General features: G+C 54.4%; 10 protein-coding genes across 10 annotated transcripts; 6 read left to right on the top strand and 4 right to left on the bottom strand.

The window, feature by feature from the left end:
* Positions 1-1,572: 1,572 nt before the first annotated feature.
* Positions 1,573-4,877, bottom strand: SPSK_03928 (protein transport protein; the record flags this gene model as incomplete). The annotated part of the gene is made up of 3 exons (XM_016730743.1): positions 1,573-2,965; positions 3,022-3,178; positions 3,251-4,877. The coding sequence occupies 3 exons, from the start codon at positions 4,875-4,877 to the stop codon at positions 1,573-1,575; spliced, it is 3,177 nt and encodes a 1,058-aa protein (XP_016585785.1).
* Positions 4,878-5,412: 535 nt separating this feature from the next.
* On the top strand, positions 5,413-5,929 carry SPSK_04609 (NADH dehydrogenase (ubiquinone) Fe-S protein 5; the record flags this gene model as incomplete). Its single annotated transcript, XM_016731410.1, has 3 exons — positions 5,413-5,440; positions 5,559-5,698; positions 5,783-5,929. The coding sequence occupies 3 exons, from the start codon at positions 5,413-5,415 to the stop codon at positions 5,927-5,929; spliced, it is 315 nt and encodes a 104-aa protein (XP_016585784.1).
* Positions 5,930-6,356: 427 nt separating this feature from the next.
* SPSK_04148 (uncharacterized protein) lies at positions 6,357-8,148 on the top strand (the record flags this gene model as incomplete). The annotated part of the gene is made up of 3 exons (XM_016730959.1): positions 6,357-6,594; positions 6,666-7,035; positions 7,107-8,148. The coding sequence occupies 3 exons, from the start codon at positions 6,357-6,359 to the stop codon at positions 8,146-8,148; spliced, it is 1,650 nt and encodes a 549-aa protein (XP_016585783.1).
* A 309-nt stretch (positions 8,149-8,457) lies between these two features.
* On the top strand, positions 8,458-9,577 carry SPSK_04395 (oxidoreductase-like protein; the record flags this gene model as incomplete). The annotated part of the gene is made up of 3 exons (XM_016731202.1): positions 8,458-8,514; positions 8,585-8,680; positions 8,750-9,577. 3 exons carry the CDS (start codon positions 8,458-8,460, stop codon positions 9,575-9,577), a joined length of 981 nt encoding a protein of 326 aa, XP_016585782.1.
* A 530-nt stretch (positions 9,578-10,107) lies between these two features.
* On the bottom strand, positions 10,108-12,842 carry SPSK_03976 (regulatory factor X, other; the record flags this gene model as incomplete). Its single annotated transcript, XM_016730791.1, has 3 exons — positions 10,108-11,734; positions 11,800-12,099; positions 12,178-12,842. 3 exons carry the CDS (start codon positions 12,840-12,842, stop codon positions 10,108-10,110), a joined length of 2,592 nt encoding a protein of 863 aa, XP_016585781.1.
* Positions 12,843-14,726: 1,884 nt separating this feature from the next.
* Positions 14,727-15,833, top strand: SPSK_04400 (protein yop-1; the record flags this gene model as incomplete). Its single annotated transcript, XM_016731207.1, has 4 exons — positions 14,727-14,780; positions 15,060-15,301; positions 15,402-15,497; positions 15,719-15,833. 4 exons carry the CDS (start codon positions 14,727-14,729, stop codon positions 15,831-15,833), a joined length of 507 nt encoding a protein of 168 aa, XP_016585780.1.
* Positions 15,834-17,636: 1,803 nt separating this feature from the next.
* Positions 17,637-19,703, top strand: SPSK_04067 (calcium channel MID1; the record flags this gene model as incomplete). Its single annotated transcript, XM_016730878.1, has 1 exon — positions 17,637-19,703. The coding sequence occupies one exon, from the start codon at positions 17,637-17,639 to the stop codon at positions 19,701-19,703; it is 2,067 nt and encodes a 688-aa protein (XP_016585779.1).
* Positions 19,704-20,094: 391 nt separating this feature from the next.
* SPSK_04630 (uncharacterized protein) lies at positions 20,095-20,559 on the bottom strand (the record flags this gene model as incomplete). The annotated part of the gene is made up of 3 exons (XM_016731430.1): positions 20,095-20,153; positions 20,208-20,334; positions 20,425-20,559. 3 exons carry the CDS (start codon positions 20,557-20,559, stop codon positions 20,095-20,097), a joined length of 321 nt encoding a protein of 106 aa, XP_016585778.1.
* A 688-nt stretch (positions 20,560-21,247) lies between these two features.
* Positions 21,248-21,642, top strand: SPSK_04659 (uncharacterized protein; the record flags this gene model as incomplete). The annotated part of the gene is made up of 3 exons (XM_016731459.1): positions 21,248-21,313; positions 21,354-21,489; positions 21,578-21,642. 3 exons carry the CDS (start codon positions 21,248-21,250, stop codon positions 21,640-21,642), a joined length of 267 nt encoding a protein of 88 aa, XP_016585777.1.
* A 3,514-nt stretch (positions 21,643-25,156) lies between these two features.
* On the bottom strand, positions 25,157-26,233 carry SPSK_04410 (uncharacterized protein; the record flags this gene model as incomplete). The annotated part of the gene is made up of 2 exons (XM_016731217.1): positions 25,157-25,713; positions 25,777-26,233. The coding sequence occupies 2 exons, from the start codon at positions 26,231-26,233 to the stop codon at positions 25,157-25,159; spliced, it is 1,014 nt and encodes a 337-aa protein (XP_016585776.1).
* Positions 26,234-26,446: the final 213 nt, after the last annotated feature.

The following is a 26,446-nucleotide window of genomic DNA, read 5'->3' as shown; positions in this document are numbered from 1 at the left end:
TCGGCGATCACTCAAAAGGCCGTTCCTAGGATCACCGCCTGCCTACCTCGATGCTTTTTCCCCCTATTTGTTTTCTCGTCTATCGTCTCAACTCAATTGGTGGCGCCGTCACAATGGGCCTTTGGTGGGCATTTTGAATTTCAGAGGAGACGACGGTGGGGAGACCCTGGGAAAGGACGAGCTACGAGGTATCCAGACTTGCGCCCTGTACGAGACGATGGCTTGAGCGCGTTGTCCGGACATTCTGCGTCTTGCATGCTCCAAAGAACACGGATCAGGGTTTGAACTGCGACCTGGATTTGCGAGATGCAGCGGGAAACGAGGTGGACGGAAAATGGGAAAGGGATATGACTGCAAGAGGGAGGTATGGCAAGAAAACTCTTACTACACCACCCATCGAAGATGCATACCGCATGTCCCGGGTTGTTTCATTGCTTCATTGCTTCATCCCGCGTTTCCTCCGATACGTGGGCCTTTTGCTTTCACCACTTCACGTCATTCTTCTGTCATCCCTGGTTCCCTCCTTCCTTTCCTACGAAGAGTAACACTGGTATGCTCTGGTAGAGGAGGTGTTAAGGTTACTGTTGTGAAGTAGCTGATCTTCCTGGCATACCCCGACCGTGCAATCCTTCTTCGTCCACCCGGTGAAAACGGTGGGCTTCTTATTTGTACGATGCAGACGCTCTCCCTTGCATTTCCGTTGTTTTATTGTTGATTCCCACACCCCCCTGACTGGGAGACAGCCATGAAAGCATGAGAAAAAAGGACAACAACAATTATGTGCCACATGCATCCGTCGGGCATACCTGCCGCCCCGTCTGCCTCGTCGAGGGGAAGCAGGAAGGGGTTCGGAGAGGGTGTGTAAATAATAAAATGCAATTAGCACAGCAAGACGGGAGCGTTGCGCTAACCCCCCAAAAGCTGTTGTCAGGATGGCGGTGGCAGTTGTGATGGTGGTTACGAGAACGGAAGGTCAGAATGCAAGCGACCATGTCCTTGTCTCCCATCGGACATTGAGAAAGAAAATCATTAAAAACCGAATAAGAAAATTAGAGAGAGGAACGAGAGAACAGAAGATTGTAGGCCGTCGTACGACAAAAGTCCACTGCCCGATTTCGTGGATGGGGGTGTGGAAAACAATACATCGGCGAAGCAGTACTGTATGCAACATCGAGAAAATAAAGGGGAATAGGCGAATGTAACCGAAAGGAGGAAAGAAAAAGACAAAGGACGTGTGGTGCCATGAAAACAGACTGGGAGAAGAAAGCATTCTCTCTGTACACTATTGAGCAGTTTATAAGGTCCAAAAGACCTGTCTTGCAGACTTTGAGTGCCCTGGATGCTGTCGGTGAGAGATGAAGAGACGAAAGACTGATAAAGGTTCGAAGATGCTCTTCGAGCTGAACAATCGACGTCCGTTTCACGGAGAAAGATGAACACTATCACTTGCACCCGCTATGTAAAGTAAACAAAACAAAACCAAAGATATCATGAACCCGCCTCGGATATGTGTAGTATACAGAAAAGAAGGTTCCATGGAAAATAATAAGAACAATATCATTGTCCTGACTGTCAATTCCGCTCGGATGGTTGCTCACGGTTGACGGGCTGCGCACCAATCAGCCACCCCACGCCTGACGTCAAAGTGCCCATGGCCGCGTCGCGCAACTGATCCCGTTTGCGCACGTGGGGACCACTGGGACCGTCGGCACCGGACATGTCGTGGCCGTCGCTGTTGGTGCCGCCGCCGTCGCCGCCACTAAGGCCGACAAGCTCACGTGTCTGTCGAAGGCTCGACAGCGCAGAAAAGTTGCGCGATGCTACACGCGCCGTAGCCCGCGATAGGTCGAAGAGAGACAGTGGCGCGTCGTCCGAGGCGGCGCCGGCAGTGGCGGCCGACGAGGCAGACTGCTGGCGCCGGGGTGGCCGGGCAAGGCCACCGCTGCCGTGGCCAGGCCCTGTGGTTCGAGGGCCAGAGCGTGTGGATGCCTGTCCGCCGTAGGTCGATGTGGCGGCAGCAGAAGCTGCCGCCGCGACGCGCGAGGCCAGTGGTCGGTTGCTGCGGCCCGAGGACAACGACGGCGACGAGCGCCCGCTTCCGTCGTCAGCGCCAAAGCCACCCGGCATGCCGCTACTATGGCGGTTGTGTTGCAGTTGACGGCGGCGCTTGGCATCGGTATCGGCTGCGGTGGCTTCATGCTGCCACGACTGGTCCGCTGCGTCGTCCCAGGCAGTTTCCTGCTCGTCCTCCGCCTTCACCGCGGCCTCAAGCTCTTCCTCGCAGCGGCGGTAGGCGTTGAGGATCTCCTGGAGCGTGTCAGGCGGCGCGACACGCAAGGCGGTGGCCAAGCACTCGATGCGCTGCTCGAGGTGCCGAATCTGGAGATTGGCACTCGCTGTGCCGAGGTGTGTCGGACGCACCGTTCGCTCGGTGCGGCGGTATTTGCCAGCTTCCAAAGCCGCACGCCAGGACCACGTGTCGGCCGACGGCGCGCCGCCGTACGAAGAGGATGCGTTGACGCCTTGTGCCTTGGGCAGCTCGTCATCGTTGGCCAGCCGGCTCATGACGTACGAGTAGGCCGTCTCAAAGTCGTCCTCGGTCAAGGCTGCATCAATGCACATGGCGGTGACGCGCCGCTCAGCCAAGGCACGCTGCAGGGGTGCCTGTTCGGGTGTGAGCGCGGGCTGGCCCGCCTTGTCGCGGACCGTCAGGCCAGCATCGACAATGTCGCTGGCAATCTTTAGCAGTGCCTGGATATTGGTGTAGCTTCTGGGGTTCTGTTCCAGCACTTTTCCCAAAATCGAAAGAGGGTCTGTATGGACGCGAAGCACAACCGGCGTAAAGGGCTCGCCCTGCTTGAGGACAAGGCGGTAATCACATAAACCGTGTGTGGCCGCCATCAGCGCCTCTGCACGCCGTGTTGCTGGCAGTGATTTCTCGACTGTCAGGGGGAAGGTATGGATACTACAAGTCGGTTAATAGGCACAAAACGCCAAAATGAAAAGACGGTTCTTGCTCACATTTCGTCGCATTTCTTGAGGCCACCCCGGGTCCGGTTTGGGTTGGAGGCATTATCGTAGGCATTCAGAGCAGCTGCCAGAACGGTGTCCTGGACGAGGTCGTTGGAAAGAGGATGGTCGGGCGAGTCCTCATAGAGCGACCGAGCAAGAAAATATCCTAAGAAATTAGCAGGAGCATTCGACTCATTTAATCCACACAAAGACCACCAGGCCAAACATGTCGACGTACTCGTATTTGTGAGCAGTGCCTTGAGGAACTCTACTTCGATAAACTCCCGCTTCACTTGGCCAAACACGCCGCTGCCAGTCGATTGTGCATGGTCGTCTGTTCCGCCCCCCTCGTCGTCGGCGCCCCAGTCGCGCAGCCACAGGATCTCGTTGCGTGCCTTGATCCAGTACCGGTCGTCGTTGCGTGTGCCGTTGGTGGCGACCCAGTGGATGGCATTGGCGGCCTCGGTCTTTTGCTCGCGCTCGTTCTGCAGCACGGCCAGCTCGCCGGCCCGGCGGATGGTGCACGAGGCGCCCATTTTGTTGAGAAGCGACGCACTGAGAACAAGTGCGTGCAGCAGTTTGGTCGCCGTGCGCGACGGTTTGGTCAGGACGTTGGCTTCGCTGAGAAGGTCATTGCGGAGGTAGACGGCATTTTTCGGTGTGAGGAGGGTGCCAACGTCGGTGTCGGTCGAGACGGGGGAGAGGAGAGACAGGTCGGTCGGTAGGGCAGGGAGCGGGTCCTGGTCCAGAAGGCCAATAATTTTGCCGACGATGGCGTGCGCGGCAGCCATGGCTTCTTCGGACGACTCGGGCAGGAGGTAGACGCATGCCAGTGCGGCGCGCGCGTACCGGTACTCCAAGTATTCTTGCTCGCGGTCGTCTAGCCACATGGTTCCGAAGCCGCCCAGGTCGGCATCGCTCGGCCCGTCCCACTGCTCAATGGCCCGGGCAGCCACGCGCCACGACTTGGCCGCGTGCGCCGTCAGCCACTGCAGCACCTCCTCCCAACCTGGACATAAGCTCGACTGCAGGCCGTTTGCCTCACTTGCACTCTTGCCCTTGTCCTCGCCCCCGGTTTCTGCAGAAGACACCGCCCCGCTGCTGCTGCTCTCACTTCCACGTCGCCTTTTCGTCCATCGCCGGTCGCTGTACAGCCACGGACCGATCAAGCCACGCAGGTCGCGGCCCACAAAGTGTAGAGTGTCTTCGTGTGATCCCGTATTGGAGAGCAGCCGAGCCACAGCCAGGCGGTCGGGTAGGTGCTCAAAGTTGGCCAGTGTTTGCTGCAGAGGCGCGTCGGGGTAGTATTCGCAATTTCGCCGCAGGAGGGGCAAAAGGACGGAGATGGTCCAGGTGCGGAGGAAGTAGGAGCGGCTGAGGAAGGGTGCGAGCAAGGCCGGAAGCTCGGGCAGCGCACCAGAGCCATCGTCGACGGCGTACGCGCGTTGGATCAAGAAGACGGCCAGGGGATCTTCTGGTTCCTCCGCCTCCTCCGTTTCCCCTCTCGCCTCGGAGCTCGAGGCAAGTGACGACGCGGCGCCGGGTAGGGACAGCGGCTGGAGGCGGAGTTTGCGCACCTTCTTGGCGGCCTGCTCGTCGGACAACGACTGAACGCTCGACGTATCGATTTCTTGGAGGGGGAAGAAGCACGAGTAGTCGGCCGATTCGAGGCTCTGCAGCAGGGGCAGGTACTCCTCGGTCGTGAGGTGGGATGGGAGGTAAGTGAGTAGCAGGCGGAGGACCAGCTTCTTTCGCAGCGCATCGCCATGGCCAGCCGCCAGCGAGGCGAGGCTGGCGATGTCGCCCGTAGCTGTGAATTGCGCCGCGAGGAGGACGACTTTCGAGGGCGACAGGGCGGCCGACATGTCGGCTGCGGCACGCCCGACGCGTTCGTTACCGGTGTTTCTAGTGTTCCTGCGGTCGTGTCGTCAAGCTGCAGGGGTCAATCGCCGGTCTCGCCGTCGCAATCTGGATTTGTCAAGTCGAGTGTCGTGAGCGTTTGGCGTAGTTGACGTTGGTGACACTGACAATTATTCACTACGTAATGATCGGTTCTTAGTTAACATCTGTTCCCCGGGAAGCTGCGACTAACGCAGGTGGCTGCCACTGTGGAGTCAAGCTGTGGTGTGCACCGGTCGCTCCTGTCCATTTGCAGAAGACGTAATTCTGCTTAATGTGGCTGGTGCTGTGGCTAGTGAATTTCGGTGCGGGAAAATGCCATTGGCTCCATCCCGACCCCAGTGAAAGAGCATCGCCAGACTACCGACCACTGCTTGTTCTTCGGGCCAGCGCTCTGCACCACGACGAATCCGACGATAAAACGGCGACCCACGGACGACCGCTACCCAGCTGCTCTGTCGCGCACGCCAATTGATCTCACCCCTTCCAAACACACACACGATGGCTTCCGGTTTCGGCTTGAACGGAGGTAGGTGCAAGAAACGAGCGGCTAGGGAACACTGAACCAACGAATGCCGCAAACGACGACGACAACGCGACGATGCGACGATAAACCATATAAGGATGCTGACAGAGAATCCGTCTAGGCCCCGGCCGGTGCTTCCCTTTCTGGCAGGAGATGCTCGCATGCTACGTCGTCAACTCGGCGGGCGAGGACGAGGCCGGCAAGAAGAAGTGCGCCCCCCTCCTCGAGGACTACTATGAGTGCCTGCACCACAAGAAGGAGGTGAGTCAAGATGCGCATTGACTATTGCTGCTTTCCACTTCAATTCCTCTCAGTCAATCACCAGTCCCCGCTAACGCAACACAGGCTGCGCGCGTAAGAACGCTCCAGGCGGCGCTCCGCAAAGCCCAGGCGGCCACCCCACGAGACGCCGCACCGAACGCGGGCCAGATACGGAACCTGGGTTTGTTGGGCAAAGAGGATGACACACAAAAGCTGTTGAGCTCATCATAAACACACTACGAATACTGGGCATTTGGAACACATACAGTCGATGAGGAAGCGGGAACGACAAACCCTGTACTGTACATTTGACCCTGAGGGGTTTCATGCAAAATTAAAAGGCACATTGAAGCATACTGAAGACCGTTTCCGACGAAAGTCTAGCTGCCGCAGTGCTAGCCGTGTGATATTGGACGTTTGGCAGCTCGCAGTCGGCTCTCGACACTGTATACGATGCGATGCCATATGTGAGGTAGAACCGGTTGTTGGGATGCCAGCCGTTTTGAGAAGGAGCGGCCGGCGGTTGCACCTTCCATAGCCGAAATCACAACACCTCCTTTCCGTCCGTGTTTACATACGGAGAGCGCAATTTTCTGCTCCGTTTTGCTTTGTTCTGGCCATGCTTCAACTACAAGTATTCGTCCAACATCCACTCACAATGCCCTGCTTCCGTGGAATCGAGATATCGCTCGTCGCTGCGTCGGACAATAGTGTCTTTCCCGAGTTCCCACACCCCGACGGTTCTTCCGTCAGGTTCGGCGGGTTGCAGTCATCGAGATGCAGCAGTGCTGTGTTTCTCAGTCCTCGGCGCTGCAAACCGACAGACGGACATCTCTCCGACGAGGGCCAGGTACACGCGGATCCCAAGATATCTGTCTATATCCCTTCCGCTCCAGGTAAATGGGAACTCAGTTGTCGTTGCAAGACAAAAGCAACCATGGAGCTAGCTGACAGTGCGTGATGGCAGACACAAACTTTTACTTCCGCTACGTTGTCAACCAGGCTCCAGTTGGCCACAAGTATCTCTTCTTTCAGATCACCATCAGTGGCCGCCACGTGGTGTCGTGGGGCCTTGACCTTGCTGAGACGATGGTGGGTGCAGCACACCAGGCACTCTTTCAGCCCTCGACGTACTACCAGCACAACGATAACGGGGTCATTATGACAGAGTACGGCATCGAGTCGCGCTGCTTCCGCTTTGTGACGTGCGGCTCGGCGGCGGCTTCCATTGCAAATGACGGTGGACTCATTCAAGTGCAAGTGTTCCGGGCCCGGTCGAGACACAGGCGGGCACCACAACCGGATCCGTACCGCGGCAACTATAAATACGGAGTCGCGTGCGTCCTTATGTCCCGAACCCATTTTCCTTCCGTTCCGTGCGTTGGTCCGACTCGTCTTTTTCTAACAGGACCAGACTCATCAGCAACGGCCTCCTCGAGAATCCGCAGATGGCAAACTTCTACGACTACCACTTGATCGACGCAATTGACGCACCGTATGCCACCTTTCAATTCCACTACCGGTCGTGGGAGAATCTCAGGCTGCTTCAACTTGCACCGTCCGAGAAGCCACCCGAGCTTCTCTGCGCAAGCCCAGCAAAGACAATAGACGAGGAGCTCGACAGTGTTGGCTTTGACTTCTCAAACAATGCAAGAGGCCGGGCCGGAAATAGACTTGGTGCTTCGAGCGACCGAGACTACGTCTCCACGCCCAGTCCGAGTAATTTCGAGGTGGGAAAACCTGCCGGTCAACGAAAGGAACGCCCTCTTCCGGAACTACCGACCGCTAGCAATCATGCAACCGGTACAGGTACTTTGCAAGAACCGAAGACAAAAACTGAAGCCGAGGACGATGGAAAATCATTTGGTTCATCGAGCGAGGACACGCACCAAGCAGAAGAACACCGTGCTCAACGAGTGAGAAAAGCTTCCGGGGCGCCCAAGAGCTCTGACACGTCCAACATACCCATTGCGGGGTCCCTCGAGACGCACAATGAAAGCGAAGGCGGTCTCCTGGTTGACGCAATGGACTTTGGCTCGGCGATCAATAAGGCTACGGAGAGGGACTCGCTCAATATTGTCCGAAAAAAGGGCCTCCGTGCCGACGAGTATGGCGGACCCGCGTTCGAAAAGAGTAAGGAAGACAGGGACGACAAGGAAAACAAGGCTCTCCAAGAGATCACTGTGCCTGCTTTGGAGCGCCTGGCTTTCTCGCCTTTGAAGCCCCTGCCAAAGACCATATTCGTGGCTCCGTTCACAGACAGTCTCCGCAAGCGCGAGATGGCACCGCTTCCAGAATCGCCGACACGCCACCGTAGCCGCCGAGTCTCACACGATCCCTCTCTGATAAGTCCTAGAGGTTCGGGTTCAAAGCAGAAGCGGGTGCATGGAGGAAGCCTTGACTCGAGATGTCAGCCACTTTTTGATGAGGAACACTTGGGGGCTAGATGATCACGTTTTGGTAAATTTGGAATGATATTGAACAACCAGATAATATCGAATTGCAACGACAAAGTCTTCCTCGAATAAGTGACGGTTTTGTTTGGTGTAATGCTTTTTGGGGGCACACAACTGTCCACGAGATGAGTTGTCGGTGCTGATTGTTAGTGGCTGATGCCTCACCAGAAACAGACCTGGAGTTTAAAGCTCCTACATTATGAGCTAGAGATGCGGTATCGCCCCCGCTTTGACTTGACACAGGTCTTTCTTCAATCCGACCACACTCACCTCCATGTACACCGTCCAATCCAATGACCAGTCATGGGCGAAACAAAAGAGAGCCATGAAGAGCGAACGGCCCACGAGCCACGCGAAGCGGTAGGTGGACACTCGTGTCGCGCCTGCAGCCCACTCGTAGCCCTCAGTTCTAACACAAACGAAACTCTAGACACTGCATTCCGTCGTCTTGGTCAAGATTACACCCGTCGGCAGCCTTGTCCGCTTGCTGCGTCTCCAAATCCCCGAAGGTTCACCAGACATCCCCGTACGTTTTCCTATTTTATTGCGTTTTAGCACGACTCCACTACCGCCCCGCTAACTGATCCAAAAAAAGTTCCTTCCTGGCCAATGGGTCGATTTGTTCTGTCCTGGCATCGTGAAAGCTGGTGGCTTCACAATCACATCACTGCCGTCCAAGGCAGGACCAGGAGCCAGCACAGCCGACCGGTACATTGAACTGGCCATCAAGAAATCGCCGGAGAACCCTGTGGCCGCATGGCTGTGGCAGGATTCGGCGACGATCCTCGGTCAGAGGCTGCAGATTCGCGTCGGCGGCAGCTTCGTTTTCCCACCGCCCGGCGCCCCTTCCTCGTTTGCCACGGACCGGTCTGCGCGTGTCGTTTTTGTGGCTGGTGGTGTAGGCATCAACCCATTGATTAGCATGGCGAGTCACCTGGGCGAACTCAACGGCGCGAATCTGTCCCAAGGAGGGACGGGTGGGCCAGACGTAGTATTTCTCTACTCTGTCCAAGTAGACCCAGAGGTGGTTCCCAAGGGAAACAAAGATGGCGACAACGAAGCAGATCGCATTCCCTTTCTCCAACGGCTGGCCTCACTCTTCAGCCGAGAGGCAATCCGAGGCGAGCTGAGAGTATTTTTGACGGACAATCGTGCCAGCAACAAGGTTGACGCAGATTCGGCTAACGACGTGCTGTCATGCAACGAAGAAAAAGTACCTTGTCTCCGGCGACGTATCACGACGGCTGACCTAGACAAGGCGATATTGGGGAAGAGCGATCGTGCCAGTAACCATGGCCTTGACAATATCTATGTCTATATCTGTGGTGTGCCCACAATGACAGATGTCTTCGTGAAGTACTTGACGGGGGAGGACGGTCCCGGCCTATCGCCGCGCCAGGTTTTATGTGAGAAGTGGTGGTGACACGTTACCGACCGACAGCATGTCATAGGAGTGGAAAAGCAAAAAGGCAAGAGACATAAAAGACGAGAAAGACAATCTCATCCAGTAACGGTATATTACTTTCAACAACTCAGTTTTGGATCCGTGTCCACTCCAGTCGCCCTTTCGACCAAATTCACTCTGGAAAACGATAGAACCGCCTGTGCCGGGTCAAGCCAAACCCCATCATTTCTTCATCCAATCATGCACCAGAAGCGATGCTTAGAGGAAACCAGAAAATAGAACCGTCCCCTCGAACTCCAGAAGCTAATAAAACAAAACGGAGAAAAGCCAAGACACAAGAAGCAAGCCAAATACAAGAACTGAACCAAGATGGAATAAAACAACCAGCCCCAGCAAACGATAAGTAAGGGCGCCCCAGAAGATATGCATGGGATAATCACATGAGTACGAAGTGCAAAAGGTTGCAAAAGAAAGCAAAGCCTGGGGAAAGATAGGGGGTTATGAAAACAGGGTGGCCCGAATCCTTCCTGATAGTATGTACGTAAATATTAATGCAGGCCAGCGCTGACCATCAGTTCTTGGCTGTCGGCGTTTGAAAAGCTGAACTTGTCCATCGGAAAGTCTTCGTCGGGGGTGCGGATGCCAATCCCGCTGTCATCATGGTTTCCGTTTGCCATGTTCATAGACTCTTGGTTGGTTGTTGAGCTGTGGCTAGGGGCTGATGGGAAGGGAGCACGGTCAGGCTGTGATTGCGGGATATGCGGAGAGTTTGCGTCGTCCGTGGCACCGCTATACCGAGCGCCAGACCGGCTTGCATCCCGACCGGCAGAAGTGTTTTTCTGGGACACACCACTGCCCTGGACATTGCCCAGCAGATCTTGGTGTGAAGAGGTCTGCCGCAGGAAGCCGCCCTGTTCCGCCAGGAAGGCAACCATCTCGTCAATCCAGCACTTGGTGACCCACCAGGATCCAAAGCTCTTGCCCTGCTGGATAGTCAAGTCGCGCATCACCGCAGTGCCGATGCGCTGCACGCACCACACAATGTCTCTGTGAGATGCGTACGGGAAGCGGCCGGGAAGTGACTGCAGAAGGCTGACCCAGCGGTCAAGGACATTGGACGCGCCGCCATCGACGGTGTTCTCATTATCTAACCGGCGGCCGCTGCGTGCAGCGTACTCGCCGTATAGAGTAGCCGACTCCAGTTCCCAAGGAACTTCGACAGGGTCGAGAAGATCACGCAACTGTGAGATGAGCAGGTTTACAACGTCGTCCATACCACGTGCGGGGACAGACTCGGCAACCTTACGCACGCGAACAAGAGTAATCCAGTCCAGATACATTTGATCGCGATTGGCGGGGTTGGAGAGCATATTGGCGGCAGCATGTGCGGTAAGGTTGACACGGAGGGCGCGGTCCAGCAAGCCAGCGAAGATCGTGGCGGGAGCTTCCTTGGCCCGAACAACATGTGACGGCTGACCCTGGAAGGACTCGCGGATGTGAGACACGAGCCGTTCTGAGATGTTCCTCAGCGTGTCCAAGACGGGCTTAGGCACGACCTGAAGCGTCAGGCCGGAGATGATGCGCATCATGCGCTGATACAATGCAAAATCGCACTCTTCGATCCACGGGGCCACCGCCGGGTTGGCAAACAGCTTTTGAACGGGCATGGTAAGTGTGCCATGGAACGAGGTGAAGAGGTGGAAGAACGTCTTCTCTTTGCAGTATCGAATGCACTCGACCAGGGATGTGCAGTGTGAGCGATAGAGGGCGGCGAGAGACTTGGCCGCATCGGGATCTGTTCCACTCGGGAGGAAAGGTTCGATGCGAGGCAAGACAAGGGGGTCGGATTGCGAGAACGGCTCCGTGTCGGCACTAGACGCCAAGAAGAGGTTCTGGATGGTTTTGCTTGTGGCAGTAGCGTTCAGCTGATCGATGCCCATCGCGTCGGGCTGGTTGTAAAGGCACTGCACATATTCGCCCGAGCCGGACGACTGAGCCTCTTGATGCTGCTTCAGCTGCTGGTGAAGGCGTTGTTGATGGAACGGTTGTTGTTCTTGCTGGCGCGATTGTTTTTGTTGTTGGTCAGTTGACGCAGTGTGTGCTGGGTTTAATGCACCGGCAGGGGTAAACACAGCCTTGGGTGGCAGCCCAGTTCCCGTCGCGTTTTTATTGTTGCTGTTCGCCATGTTAGCAAGCACATCACGAACAGTCCGCCGCGTCCCAGCTTAGAAACACCGTACCTCTCGTTGGAAAAGCTATGTGAGAAACTGACGCTGTCCAACAAAGGGACCTGCAGCCTTGGGGAGTCTGGAACATCAGGGCCGTCTTCGGCCAGAGTGAAGTTGACATAGTGGTACTTCGACTCGCCGCGAACGCCCAACCGACGGGTCCTCAGGCCGGGAAAGAGGACGCGCACCAACTTGCCGAAGCTGGCAGGGTTCAGCACCGTGATGCGCTCATTAGCACACCGCGATGCGTAGTTGGCGTAAACGCGGCCACGTGGGACGGAACCCTTGCCTTTGGAGCACACCTGGTTGATCCTGCGCAAATTAGAACTCGTTCTGTCATGAAACAATGCAACGCAGCTCCTTGAACGGAAAGGGCCGGCCGCGACTTACCAAAGCATCGCAAACACCTGACGAGTGCGCTCCGAGTTGGGCCCACGCTCGTTACCGTGCAGCTCTTCAGCAACATCCTGAAGGCTACGCGCCTTGTTGGCATTGAACAACTGGCGCATCTCCAGCTCGTTGTTCGCACTAGAACGAGAGGGCTTGGGAGCGTTCGCGGCCATGCCTGCTGCCAAAGACGAATCGCCATCCTCATTGCCATCACGGGTCAGTTCCATCTGGCTGTCGAGGTCACCAAAGCTGGCGTCCGCGCCAAAACTGGTGTCTCCGGGCAGAGAGTGTTGATGACCAAGGCCGTTGGCGTGGTGGTGGAAGGACTGCGCGGGACCAACCGACGTGGCCATGGAAGCGTCGAGGCCGGAGAAGTCGCCGTTGGCCTCGAGTTGCGACGCGGCTTGCAGGATGATATCCTCAGGCGTAAGGGGGTGGACGCCGGCGAGGCCAGCCTTCATCATCTGGCCGGCACCGGCATGCGGATGGTGAGCATGACCGTTGTTGTGCTGGCTGTGATCGTGGCCATCATCTAGCCATGGCGTCGCAGAGTACAGTTCGGGGAAGCTGTGTTCGAGGTTGGGCTGCGTGCTGCCGCTGTGCATGGAGCTGGTCGAAGCCCGCGACTGCGAGCGACGCCGCGCATCTACTAGTTCAGTGGCCATCGTGGCGGCCATGTGTGGGGATACGAAGTGACGGGGAGAGGAAGCTGCCGTACGAGTCGTTAGAGGGAATACCAAGGCGACGATGACGAGAATCGTTGCATAAAGGCGAGGAGGATGGCGATGGACGGGGGGGACGGGGTTGGGACGAGACAAGGGGCCAAAAAAAAAACGAATCGAAAACTCGAGGAGAGGAAAAGGACAAAAGAAAAGGACTGCTGTGACGAGCCTTACCTTATGTGGCTTGCTGCGACGAGGGAGCTTGTTGATGTTTTCGATAATGTTTTGTCTCGCCCCGCAGTTATCAAAACAAAATGAGGAATACAGACTCCAAGCCGGTCAAAACAACAAAAACGAAGCGGCAAATAACAAGAAAACAGAAGAAAACAGCTCGCAGCCGCGCCTCGGTGCCGGCATCCAAATTATCCAACGGGAAGTAAAACGAATGAACAACGCAAAAGCAACACACAGGGAGTGATTGCAGACGATGGCGATGCGTGTTGAGGCGGCTGGCGGGTGGTGGTCGTTGAAAAAGTGCCACGATACGCAGGGCTGTTGAGGCGGTTGAGAGGAAAAAGAAGGGATTGTTTGGTCGATTTGTTTTGATTTGGGTGGGCTAACAAAATATCCGGTCCTGTCTCCAAGGGGAACCAAAACATTGCGGGCGCATTGCTCCTGCCAGCCACAACACACTGCCAAATTTCGACAACAAACCAGGTGACTCCACAATCCGAGGAGCCGAGTCACGGGGTCTTGGTGATGTGATTGGCTAAAGCGTTTGTTGACGTCCCGCCATTGCCTATTTCGTACTAGAGTGGTCAGGTATGAATACCTTCCTTATGTAATATTTCCGGTCTCAAGTCTCGTATGTGTACCTTCCCAAATTAAGCATAGTCCGAAGACCCTCGAGCCTTATATACAAGGCAACAATAACCAGCCTGTTGTGGCGCAATACAGCCGTGCGTACCGTCAATCATGCACTGTATCGCACAGTCACCGCCCTGTACGCCGTAATTATTCGTACATCGCTATCCGATCGACCATCCGTCGCTGCTGAAACAAGTGAAGCACATGCCGTCTGGCACACAGTGTAAGAATACGTCACCACCTGCCTTCCACCGACATCCTCCGTCCGCTTTGTATGCCCCCCTGCTAAAACCCATCTTCGCATTGCTAGCAAGCAAGCTACAGTGCGCTAGTCACCTTGTTAGCGGACGAGCTGAGTAGCCAAAGCAAGCTGGCAAGCAATGATAGCGCCCAGTAAGGCCCAGAGGACCCGGAACGAGTCCACTTTATGTGCCTCTCGGTTGCTCCTGCCCTCTGACGACCTCTCGACCCGTCTCAGCTTGCTCCAGGGCGCCCTTCGATCCTTCCTGGAACAGCTTGGCCAGGCCTCTTGCCGGCGCCACAAAGCACACCCACTTATCTTGAGCTGCCCACTTCCTGCTTCTCTTGCTGCCCTCCTACAGCCGAGTCAATTTTTCTTGTTTCCTGCCCCGGACCGATCGTACTTTCCATCGTCATCCTTTCAAACCTCATCCATCTCATTTCCATCGTCAAACCCGAAAGTGCAGCCTCAACGCCTCGCAGGTTCGTGATGACCCCCCTTCCCACAAGCTGTCTATGGCCGCTACGATACGGAGTAGACAGGGGCATAAGACCCCTGCCATCTGAGACCCTCCGAGGATGCCCCAAACTACGGTGTCCTCTTTTTTTTGCGTGCCCTTTCTGGGGCTTTATCTGACGAATCGCCTCGTTTCTGACTTGCTCCTTTTTTTGCTCCCTCCCACAGATCCTTTTGTTTAATCGAAATCGCATCTTTTTGCTTCCCGCAAACATCCACACCGATAACGTCACTACGCAACCGCTTCCAAACCATCCGCCAAAATGTCGTCTCCCCAAGACCGTGTCCAGGGCTACCTGAAGCAGCTTGACTCTGAGGTCAGTTCTCATTTCTGCATTTCTCCATCTTCTTCGTTCTCATTCTTGCTTCCGAGCGGAAACACTTGAGCTGGCTACACCTCACCCCGTTGTCTGGTTGTGTTGTTTCGTACTGGATCTCCCTGGGGGTCGCACTCGGTGCTTCCTTTGTTCTTTCTGCGAGCTCTTATTGGGTCGCGAGATTACTATTGCCAATGACGCAACTATCGGGTGGCATACGGCCAGTTTCTTGGGTTTGTGACAAAGCCTCGATGCTAACCTCTCCATCTCGGTCTCCAGCTGTCCAAGTACCCTGTGCTCAACAACCTCGAGAAGAACACCGCCGTCCCCAAGTCGTACGCCGCTCTGGGTCTCGGCGCTCTGTATCTGTTCTTCATCATCTTCAACCTTGGCGGTCAGCTCCTGACCAACTTCGCTGGCTTCGTCATTCCCGGCTACTTCTCTCTTCAGGCGCTGTTCACATCGTCCAAGACCGACGACACGCAATGGCTGACCTACTGGGTCGTTTTTGCCTTCTTCACGTGAGCATTTATTGCCTTTCTTCACTCCCATGCCCAGTCGGGACGGAGATGGTTCCGGAATATAAGCGGGGTCTGCAATGCTAACGAACACTTGCAACAGTGTCGCGGAGAGCTTCGTTAACGTGGTGTACTGGTTCCCCTTCTACTACACCTTCAAGTTTATCTTCCTGCTGTGGCTGTCTCTGCCCTACTTCAAGTAAGCTTTTCCTTCATTTTCTCCTCGTGGTCGTGTACCATTTTTTGTTTCTCCTCAATTTTACTGCTGCTGCTGGCCTGCCCAGCTGCTGCATCTCTGCAATGCTCGGCAGGCGATGCGGCGCTTATGGGCATTTTTGGGCACTTTTGGCAGTACTTTGTCAGTTTGAGTCTGCCAGGAATCTCCTGCTAATATTGTGTGTCTCACTCCCTTTCCTCTAGCGGTGCTGAGGTCGTTTTCCGCTCGTTCCTCGTCCCCACTCTCGGCCGCTACTTCACCCAGTCGGGCTCCGCTGGCCTGCGTGCCAAGGCGGACACTGCTGCCAAGACCGAGTAAACACAGCAGCTCGAACTCGTACAGGCAGCGCAATTGCGTGCTCTCCTCTCGAGCCAGTGCACGGCCTGTTTGGGACACCCACGCCTAAACAGCCTCTACCTCTCTCTCATGGACACTCTTGTCCTTTCCTGCGAATTCAGCTCCTGTCGTCTCAGCCAACAGCTGCCGCTGCGATGCCCTTCTGATACCATGAAGGATAGGAAAGGACGAAGCTCCAGCCAAAGGCGGCACTCCCAATCCACCACAGCATTCGACACATTCGAAGACCGAGAGGAACGCCGGTCTGTGATGTCACGCTATTTACATTTTTGACACTTGGCAATTGGAAAGCAACCACCTGGCCTTTCCTTCCCTCTCGAATCTATTGACTTGAATGGTTTTATACTATTATGTTTTCTTCCTCTTGACGCGCTGGGCATGAGTAATGACAAGCCGAACCGGCGGCCAGGATGGGGGTTCACCACATAGACAGTTCTTTTTGTCATATTTGCTTTTTTTCTCTTCCATGTTTTGCTCGTCTCGCTTCTTACTTTTCATATCTTTCCTTTCACGGTACTTTTTGACGATGGATGGTGAGGCACACTGGGATTTGTATGCTCATGACCTGGTTTTATACTGGAAACATCCCTCTTGGATGGGTATTATGCTCTGGTTCTATTCTTCTTGATTTTCTTTCTTGGGTCATATGCCTGTGTTTGTGTGTCTTGTTTATGTCCTTGTACTTGTAGACTCTTGGAATATGAACAACTATATATCACCAGCCAGCTTCATTTCGACACATTCCACGTAGCTGGGCGGCTCAGGAGCAAATAAGGAGCGGCGCTTCTCGGCCCTTTGCCCACGTGCTGTTCTTATTCTTCATTTGTGATGCTTTCTTTTATTTTTATATTTCATTTTCAGATCCTTTTCAATTTGACAAAAATTAAATCTTTGGATTTTAGTAACCCAATCTTAAAACATTCATCGCAGGCCCGCCAAGCATGTATATTTATTGTTTCTGACAGGAAACAAGTGATAGGCAAAGCCAACGTCGGGTATTCCGTGAAATAGCTCAGCTGCGTGCATATCCGTAGCCTTGCATGTGGTGTTGCTATGTTGTATGTGCTGTGTTTGTGCTGGTGGGTGATGGCATCAGTCAAGTGTGGCTTGCGTTCACTAGAACAACACATTTTGTGGCTGCAATGGCGCTGTGCCACTAGGGGTCTCCCGCTAGTCAGCTAATGAGGCGCGGATAGTGACAGGGTGCTGTCTAGGTGCCTGGGCCGTTACGCCCTACAGACTGCTCCGTAGTTCCTTGGTAGGCCTAAACATCCCCTGCCAGTGTCTGAGGCTCTGGACCCAAGAGGCCAGGATCCGCGTCTGAAACTCCAAATGTCAGCCTTCAACGACTCCTTTTTTCGACTCCCTCCCTCTCACTTGTGTTGGCCCCCGAGTCCCACGTTTGCGGCGCAGACGTCCCGGGATGTTTCCAATCCGTCCTTTTGTCTCTGGAATAAACAGCGCAAGTGTCGTCGATAATGTCTTGATCCTGTGAATACCAAAGGCCTGAGCAACGAAACGGGACGCCATTCGACTCGTTCTCCACAGACGAAGCAAACAGCACAAAACGAACAACTCCAACAATACGACACCAACCTACGCCCGTGTACGTATTGACGGCACCGGACGGCACGGAATAGACAAACGGGACAACGAATACGACGGCTCCCGTCGGGGGGAGGTAGAACCTGTTGACGAATCTACGACGTTTTGCCATCACGAACAAAGAAAACAACCTATACACAAATAGACAGCCCTTTCGCCATGGGTTCACATGCTCCACGACATCAAAGGAGTCTGCTGGCACCGGCCGGCATGGCGTCGGCCCTGACGCTCTTCCTCCCTCTCCTGCTCCTCCTCTCCTTCCCACACAACTCGGCCGTGGCCGCGACAACTGATGCAGACGCCGACGCCGGCGTCCTCGAGGCCCCATCCCCATTACGACCCAACGGTGACGACGGCGATGGCGGATTCATACAGGGCGTCTTTCGGTCACTGCTGCAAAATGGGGGCAGCACTGGCGAAGACGCGGGCAGTGCCGCGGAGGGCAGCTCACAGACCAGTCTGTATGAGCCCGACTTTGGCATCTTTGACCGGGGGATTCTGGGCCGGGCCCCACCAGGCGTCTCGTCGCTGACAAGCAACGTGCCTGTGACGCTGAATGTCGTGCCGGGCACGACACAGGTGTTTGTGTTTGAGAAGGCGCTCATCTTCGGCCGAGAAGCGGAAGAGAGGGAGAAGCAGCGAGACGTCGAGCTGCGGAGACGCGAGGCCGGATATGAGGAGGGCGACGGCGACGACGAGCGGGACAAGGGCAGACTCGACCTCGAGGACGGCGGTGACGATTCGGAGGGGCTGTTGCGGCGGCAGAGCGACGCCACGTCGCGCACTGTCTACTTCTCGGCCAACACGTGCATTCAGCCGCAGCTGCTGTCGCCCACCGTCAGCGGTTCCGCGCCACAGCTGACCATGTACGTGTCGACGACGCCGTCCAACATCTCGCCGGGCCCGGCCAGCAACCCGGCGCACCAAACGTACTACGTGTTCGAGGAGGGCGCCGTCATGGCCAGCCTCAACGTGACGGACGACGTGTACATTGGCATCTCTGCGCCCAACATTTCCAGCACGATGCTCTCGGGAACGTACAACTTCCAGCTGGGCGCGTCGGTCGACGACTATTACCACAGCTACGACAACGAGACGGACGCGAACCTGATTTGGGTCGACAGCGACTCGAGCGCGTCGCTGCTCATCACGCACAACCTGACGGACAGCACGGCGGCCGCGACGGACGCCAATGTGATGGGTGCCGAGCCGTACGTCATGTTTGCGCAAAACGTCGACGACCGCTCCGCCGACGGCGTGCGCTTCTCGTACTGCGGCCTGCAGACGTACGCGCAGATTGCTGCAACGAACAACGGCAAGTTCACGAGCATGGTCACGACGGGCATGACGCTGCGCGGGCTCGGCAACCTGCCGAAGCAGCAGTTCTACTTTAGCGGGCTCAATGCCAGCAGCAACTACGTCGGCATCCTTGCGGCGCTGCCGCAAAACGGTACCGGCCAGGTGGGGTCCAACGTGGTGGGCGGCGGCGGCAAGGTGGCGCGAGCCACGAGCTTCCAGACGAAGGCGCCCAATGCCAACTGCGAGGTCATCTTTGACCTGCCGTTCTGCAACGAGACGGCCTACGCCGTGCCGAGCAACCCGACGCGCTTCACCAACTCGTCGCAGCTCGCCGCCGTCTACGACAAGTACGCGTCCGACATGTTTGCCATTTTCAAGAACGTGCTGGCGCAGATTCCCTGCGAAGCGCCGGACACGCAGCGCTACTCGCTGGCGCGCACGTGCGCCGACTGCGAGGCCGCGTACAAGAACTGGCTGTGCTCGGTGGCGATCCCGCGGTGCTCCGACATCTCGGACAACTCGACGTGGCTGCAGCCGCGCGCTATCAGCCAGCCGAACCCGATCACGGGCGAGTTCCTGGCACCGGACCTGGCGGCGCAGTATCCCAACACGACAGCGTTCAACTCGTCGCGCAACCCTTTTATCGACGACACGATCGCGCCCGGCCCGTACAAGGAGGTGATGCCTTGCGATGACCTGTGCTATAATTTGGTGCAGAGCTGTCCGTCGAACATTGGCTTCTCGTGCCCGCTGCCGGGCTACATTGGCTTCAACACTAGCTACGGCCGACGGTCGGAGGCTGACCAGGACGGCTTCGTGACGTGCAACTACCCCGGCTCGGCCCATTACTTCTCTGCCGCGCCGGCAGGTCCACAGCTCTCGTGGCTCGCCGTGATGGCTGTAACGTTTGCTGTGGTTGTGGCGTAGAGATGTCTTTACGGTTCAGGCGATTTCGGATCTTTTGTTTTATTTGTAATTATGTGTATTTATTTAGAATGGTGTTTTGGAATGACTTGCTGCTAAAGGGGGACAAGCGGTTGGCGTTATTTATGTTATACATGTTTGCTTTGAATGAGCAGTTATGTCAATGTGCCTGGATAGAAATTATAACGTGAGCCTTCGTTTATACAGTATACTTGGACAATATACACATGCATATATATTTGAGACTGTACAAATAAATGGACAAAAAACGGGATGCTGAGTTTACACCAGAAATATATGTATATGAAAATAATTACCAACCAAAACGCCTCGTGACAACCGTCAATGCATCTCATGAGACCACCTTATAAAGCACCCCATCAAAAAACACAGTTTACGCCTTCTTACCTTCCTGCAGCTCCTTCACTTTTGCTTCCAAAGCAGTGATCTCTGCTACCGGGAGTTAGCCACGGGGTTAACAGAGAAAGCCGTCGTCGTGTGACATACCTTGCTTATCACTGCGGATCTCGTCTTGTTCCAGCTTGGACCAGCCGAAAAAGACCAGCTGGTAGGTGAAGATGGCCATCAGGCACACCTTGAAGATGGGACGGCCAAACGTCTTGAAGAAGGAGGACTGCAGGCTGTTAGCGTGGCCAAGCACGCAAAGTACTAAATACAAGAAGTACAAGGGCAGCTTGTCATCAAGCTATTGAGAGCATCATACATATGCGGACGGTTCAGAGGAGGAAGAGTTCCAGCGACGGCCGACGGCTGCAGAATGGTGCCTGAAAGCCGGGCCTTGGCGGGTTGCTAAACGCAGGGCCGGTGCGGCGGTCGCAAGAAGGCGCCTCGGAAGCATGTTGTGAGAGGATGGCGGGAATGGGGAGGTTGCGTCGTCTGATGCGATGTCATCGGAAAAGCAGACGTTGACTGACGTCGGATTTTTACAGATGTCGATCGATTTAACCAATCATTGCACGTGCGCAACTGTATGTAGTCAAAGAAGGTGCGTTGGGGGACATTGCCCCCCACAGTATTGCTTTCCACCTCTACTGGAATTTGAGCCGCGACCCACTAAATGCCGGGGGGCCCACTCGCTGCCTATGCTCTTTCCCACCACATTCCCCCCTAACAATGACCGAGCTAACGCCTTAATGGGCTTGGCCCCAGCACGGCGAACCAACTGGAAGGAAGGAACGAAGCGCAATGTGGCCGCAAAGGGGGCAGAACACAGAAGGTGTCGATCTGTCCCCAATCGACGACTGTAGCTTCCTTTTTATATTGGTCCCCAACCGCATCCAACCAAAAGCACCAAAGGGGCAATTCGAGTATCTTTTGGGACGTTGACACATTCCACGAATTGACCCTTTACTTTTCCATTTCGTTTCTTTTCGACAGCCCTCCCAACGTCTTCCATCATCGACGCGCCTTTCCGACATCCAGTTTCCACTGCGATTCGCATTCTCGCGATCCTTCTCCCACGCGACACTTGCCGTCAACCAGTCTTTCTCTCTCTCACACACAAACAATTTCACACAATCGTCATAATGGTAGGTCCCCATTTCTGCAGGTCGGGTGGTCTCGCGGCCGATAGACAACGAGAAGCAGCGACCGTATCCTGTCGCCACATCGTGCTAACACATTTCTCCCCAGGCTCAAACACCCGAGCAGCGGCGCCGCAACGCCAAGTTTGCCAAGGAGCAAGATGCTCGTCGTGGCAAGTCCGAGGCCGAGCTGAAGCGCCGCAACAAGGAGGTGCACAAGTCGCCCGTGTCGCCGGTGATTTTGGGTACGTGGGCAGCCCTTCGCCCCCTTCCTCAATGAGGAACGCCCTCGTTCTGTCTGAGCCGATGCTAACATCCCACCCTCCCCTCTAGGTCTCCTCGGTTTCGTCGTCTTTGGAGGGCTGGTCTTTGAGGTCTTCTCGCGTTTCTTCGTGTAGAGACTGCGCTGCGAATACACCTCGTCTCTCGGAACGCCAGCCGTCTCCCTTTGCGCATGGACCCCATTCGCGAGCAACAAACGACACACGAAAGCACACGCCGGCTCCACGACACCCTTCGAACTTGTCACCCCTCACACTCATTCCTGAGACCGACCGCGTACAATGCCCCTCCTTGCACAGGCTCACGTATGCCCAAGGTCGCGACCGACACAACCTCGAACAAAAGTCGGCTCACGGAAGCGTTGGCCCGAGACCAAAACGAAAAGAAAGACAAACACACAAATAACGGGGCGAGAGACGACGCGAGCAGTCGACGCTTGTCGACTCCTTGCTCTGTACGAACAGTGGCGGTGGCAGAAAACAATGAGACGACGGCAAGAGGTAGAGATCACGACCAAAGAACAATAGCTGTGGGTGGCTCTTTGTTCTTTTCCCTCGATTTTCCCTCTCCGTTTTCCTTTTATATTGTTGGGCTATTTTATCTCTTTTTTTTTTCTCTTTTTTTTTTCCTCTGTATCTTGGATTTATTTTCAGCGTCAATATCAATGTTCATTTTCATCTCATCTACTCGAGAGATCTCAGCCTTTTGGCACCCCACGTTTTGTCAGTGAAGCCTGGGTTGACAGTCCCAATGCACCATGGAGCCATATTCCTTGGCATCGTGTTACCATGTACTCTATACGGAGTACTTGAGCAGGGCAACCAAGAGAGGAAGCTGTTGGCATTTCTTCCTTCATCTCTGGGAAGGACGCAAAGAGGTCGATAACCACAAACTCATGGTCAAAGAGATCAGTCGCCTTTGTCTTATCTTTTTTTGTCCGCCTCTTACTTGATCCCAATTCGGCCACCATGGGGAGAGTACGGAACAGTTCAGAAGAAACCAGAGTCATGGGACGTAACGTACGCCCTACTCCTTAGAAAGTGGCCACAGTCTGTCATATCGGCCACTTGCAAAAAGGAGAAAGGTTATTCGTCTCAGCGTTGAGCAAGTTGCGATTCAGAAGGCAGACTGAAAGGCTGATTCAGGGGTATGACTTCCAACAAACAAACGACCGGCCTGTCAAACCCCAAAACATCCCCCAAGACCCGAAAGACGAAGAAGCAACCGGGTAAAGGTGGGACTCGGGGTGGAGGTGACATGAGCTTGAGAATTAAAAATGGAAAAGGCTGAACACAAGGTTGAACGGCGAGGGCGAGATGTGGGACGATCGATGATATACTGCTTTGTCCAATACTGAGCATAGAAACACGGAGTGTGATCTCTTTTACTTGTGAGCACATGGTCTGTACCGAGTAGAACCACAGCAGTCCGACATTTGGCCGAGGAGAGACAGAATGAGTCAAGAGTCCAAGGCGGTAAAAGACAAACGGCCAGGCTACATTGAGGGGTGAAGCAAAGGCGATGCGCCCGTGGGATGGCGGGATATGCAGGACAAATAGGACAACTAGGACAATCGGACACATACCGTGTTGGGACGCGTGAGTGGCAGGACAATACACAATATTCGGAGATGATTTGTCCCTGCTTACTTTTTCGGCTTTTGGCGCGTGCCTCCCGTCTGCCGAATACAACCCCTTGGCGAGCCGCCTATGGTTGATGTCTTGATGTCTATTGATTTCTTGACTGTTTGAAAATGTTTGCAAATAGGACAATAGATAGAGCGGGTGGTTCTTTTTTCATTTCATTTTTTTATTATGCGTGCACACGAAATAGGTTAGTCTGCTTTTCCGAATCCTGTTGAGAAAGTCCTGGATGTACAACATACGATGCAGGCATGTCGTATGTGCACGTCGTATGTACTTAGTTTCAATGGGTAGGAATCCTATCTGCACGGCCCCATGACTTTACCCAAGGTTTGCCGCGGAAGTAGGAAACGTACCTCTCTCCTTTGATTTTTTTATTAATTTCTTTCGTCTTCGTTCTTTATGACAGAGTGTCATGACGACTGTGGATGGTTGCACATGGTTGCTGCCTAAGGAGATATCGTTTCTTTTGGCCCATTTTTTTTGAACCCCTGACTTATGGGGAAGACCCCACAAGGCCCAAGGCAGCAGGCCGCCCTGACAATTACCTTCTGAATCTATTTAATTCTTTTGATTATCAGAATGGAGCTTTGTGTCGTTAACTTTTCCTCTTCCGGACATTTATCGAGCTCTTATTCCGCCTTAGTGAACATCCTGCCAGTGAAGTTAAGTCCTCAATTCGGATGCACAGACCGAGCGGTACACTTCCTACCAAGAGATGCAAGTTGTGAAAAAGAGGAACGCAACCTGGGTCAATTAAAAAAAAGCACAGAAGATGGACTACTTATTCCAGAGTTGGTTAGAACCATTGCATCCACTGACGCGAACGCGAGACCCAGCGAAACTGAAGCACGACGTTTTTTGCAGAACAATGCCTTTTGTCGTCTTGTGATGACAATAACAGGACCAAGTTACAATGGGTGGTGAACAAAGGGACGAGTAAAGCTCCCCGTTATGTGACCCCCGTGGTCGAAGCGAAGTGCAAGCAAGATGGAAGGATGGAACGACTGCAAGCCTATGGGGAAGCAAGCAGATTTTCGATATGGAGATTCTAAGATATGAGAATATAGAATAGAGGTACGCAAAGAAGAACACAGCAATGGAGAGGGCGACACAAGTGCGCGTAAAAGTACAACGTCCTCTTTTTCTAATGTGGATCGCGGGGAATGTGAAAGAGAGGATTTCTCAGGAGGGTTCGAACCGACAGCAAAAACCTACGTAGAACATGTAGCCAAAAATAAATCACATCAGAGAGCCAAAGAGAGAGAAGAGAGAGAAGAGAGAGAGAGAGAGAGGTAAGTAATCGATGGAGACAAATCGGGGGAGACACTCCAAGGTAACATGATATGGGGGTATAGAGCTTGCCAATCAAAGCTAGAAAGGAGGATATCTCTTTTTTTGCTGCTTTTGTCCCTTGGACAGCACTCGGCAGTGGTATGCCTGGCGTGGTAGTCGTCCCAGGACAACGAAAAGGAAAAGAATAGACTCGAATAACAAAACCAAATACACCAATGGTGTGTCAGAGGAGGGAGGGAGACCGAAAAAAGCCCATGAGAAAGCCCCGAGGAACAGCTAAATAAAGCAACCAAACAAAATGTAAAATGAAACGCCGATAAAAATGTCCCCTGTTATTATGTCAACCCCCAAAAAAAAACGAACATCCCTTGCCAGCCCTGCCATGAACAATGCAAGCGTGAAGGGAAAATAAGTATTTCCCCCCCTTCCAAATAAAATAAAATGACAAAATGATAAAAATCAAAAATAGTCGCATGCCCCATAGTTTAGTCGTAATCGTCGTTTCCGTGTACCTTTTTTTTGGTAGTAGTTTCTCGAAGAAGAATGTCTTATGCGTAGTAGGGATGTGATCGAAGTGGATATCAGACAAGAGGAGAGAGTGTGAGTCGTGTGGAAGGGGAGGTAATGTATTAGTGGAAACGGTGAACAAGAAGAATTCGGGACGAACGTTGACGGTCAGGCGGTGTACTGCTTAAGCCTCGTAGTCGTAGTAGAAGGAACCGTCGTCGTAGTACTGGTCGCCTTGGGAGGCGGTTGCCTGTGTGAAGTCGCTGCTGCTGCGACTGCTCCCGCGGCTGTCACTCGCACCGCTGCTGCTGTAGGAGTAGGCCTGGCTACCGTCATCAGCCATGTAATAGTAGGCCCCCGTAGGTGCCGTTGTACCTGCGAGACCAGCCATGGCGGCGGCGGAAGAGACAGCCACGCTCGAGGGCACAGTGGAACCGGCACTGCTGCTGCCGCCACTGCTGCCGTGGGCATAGACCGTCGCGGTGTCGTCAAAATAGTACTCGGACATGGAGCCACCGCCATGCCGGCTGCCGCTGCTGTGACGGCTGCCGCTACCGCCGCCGAGAGACTCGTGGCCTTTGGCGACCATGAAGCGCATGCTGGGGCCGCCCCAGGGCACACCCGAGAGCTGGTCGTCGACACTCAAGTCATCAGGGCCCGGGACCTGGTAGCTGCTGGCGGCGTGTTCTTGGTTGCGGGACTCACGCTCAGAGCGCTCCTTCTGCTCGCGTGCCTTTTCGCCTGAGGATGTTAGTGCTTGATGCCTCATGCTAAGCGAGCGCAACGACAGACGGCCAAACTTACGAAATTTTCGCTGAGCAATGCGGTTTTGGATGCGGCGGCGCTCTTCCGGGTCAGTAACTTCGCTCCAGTCGTCGCTCTTCTTGCTCTTGCCGGATGACGCTCGTCGACTGCTGGACGAAGTCGGTTTTGAGGATCGTGTAGCGAACATGTTTGCGGTGCTGGTGGTGGAATCGTCTCGTGCAGATGAAGCCGACGAAGACGCTGTACTACGTCCTTTGGCTCGCTCTTTGCCTTTGCTCTTTTTTCTCTTGCCTTTTGCTTGAAATGACTCCCGTTCGGTGTCGGAGCCAGAGTATTCAAGCTGTTGTTGCTGAGACTGGAATATGGCGCGGGGCGTCGTGGGCTCGTCTGCGTCTTGGTCGTATTCTGGTGTTGTGTTAGATCGTTGTTGGGAGCTTGTATTGCTTGGATGGCGAGATGCCTTTGCGTTGTGGTGTGGTATTTGACCAGAGGACATTTAAGAGAGTGGATGAAGAAATAGAAGAAAGTGGGAGGTAACGGAGGACGACGAGGCAAGGAAAGAAAACAAGAAAGAAACGAAGGAAGGAAGAGCAAAATATAAATATATTTAGAGAAAAGAAGGTGAGAGTGACAAAACAAAAATAGACAAAGCCAGTAAGGCGTTGGAAGGTGTGAAGGCCAGTGTGTAGAGAGAGAGAGTGTGTGTAAA

This window comes from Sporothrix schenckii, assembly GCF_000961545.1.
Source record: "Sporothrix schenckii 1099-18 chromosome Unknown Cont47, whole genome shotgun sequence".
NCBI lineage: Eukaryota > Fungi > Ascomycota > Sordariomycetes > Ophiostomatales > Ophiostomataceae > Sporothrix > Sporothrix schenckii.
Note: the sequence above shows the minus strand (reverse complement) of the source record. Positions and strands in the feature narration are given on the sequence as shown.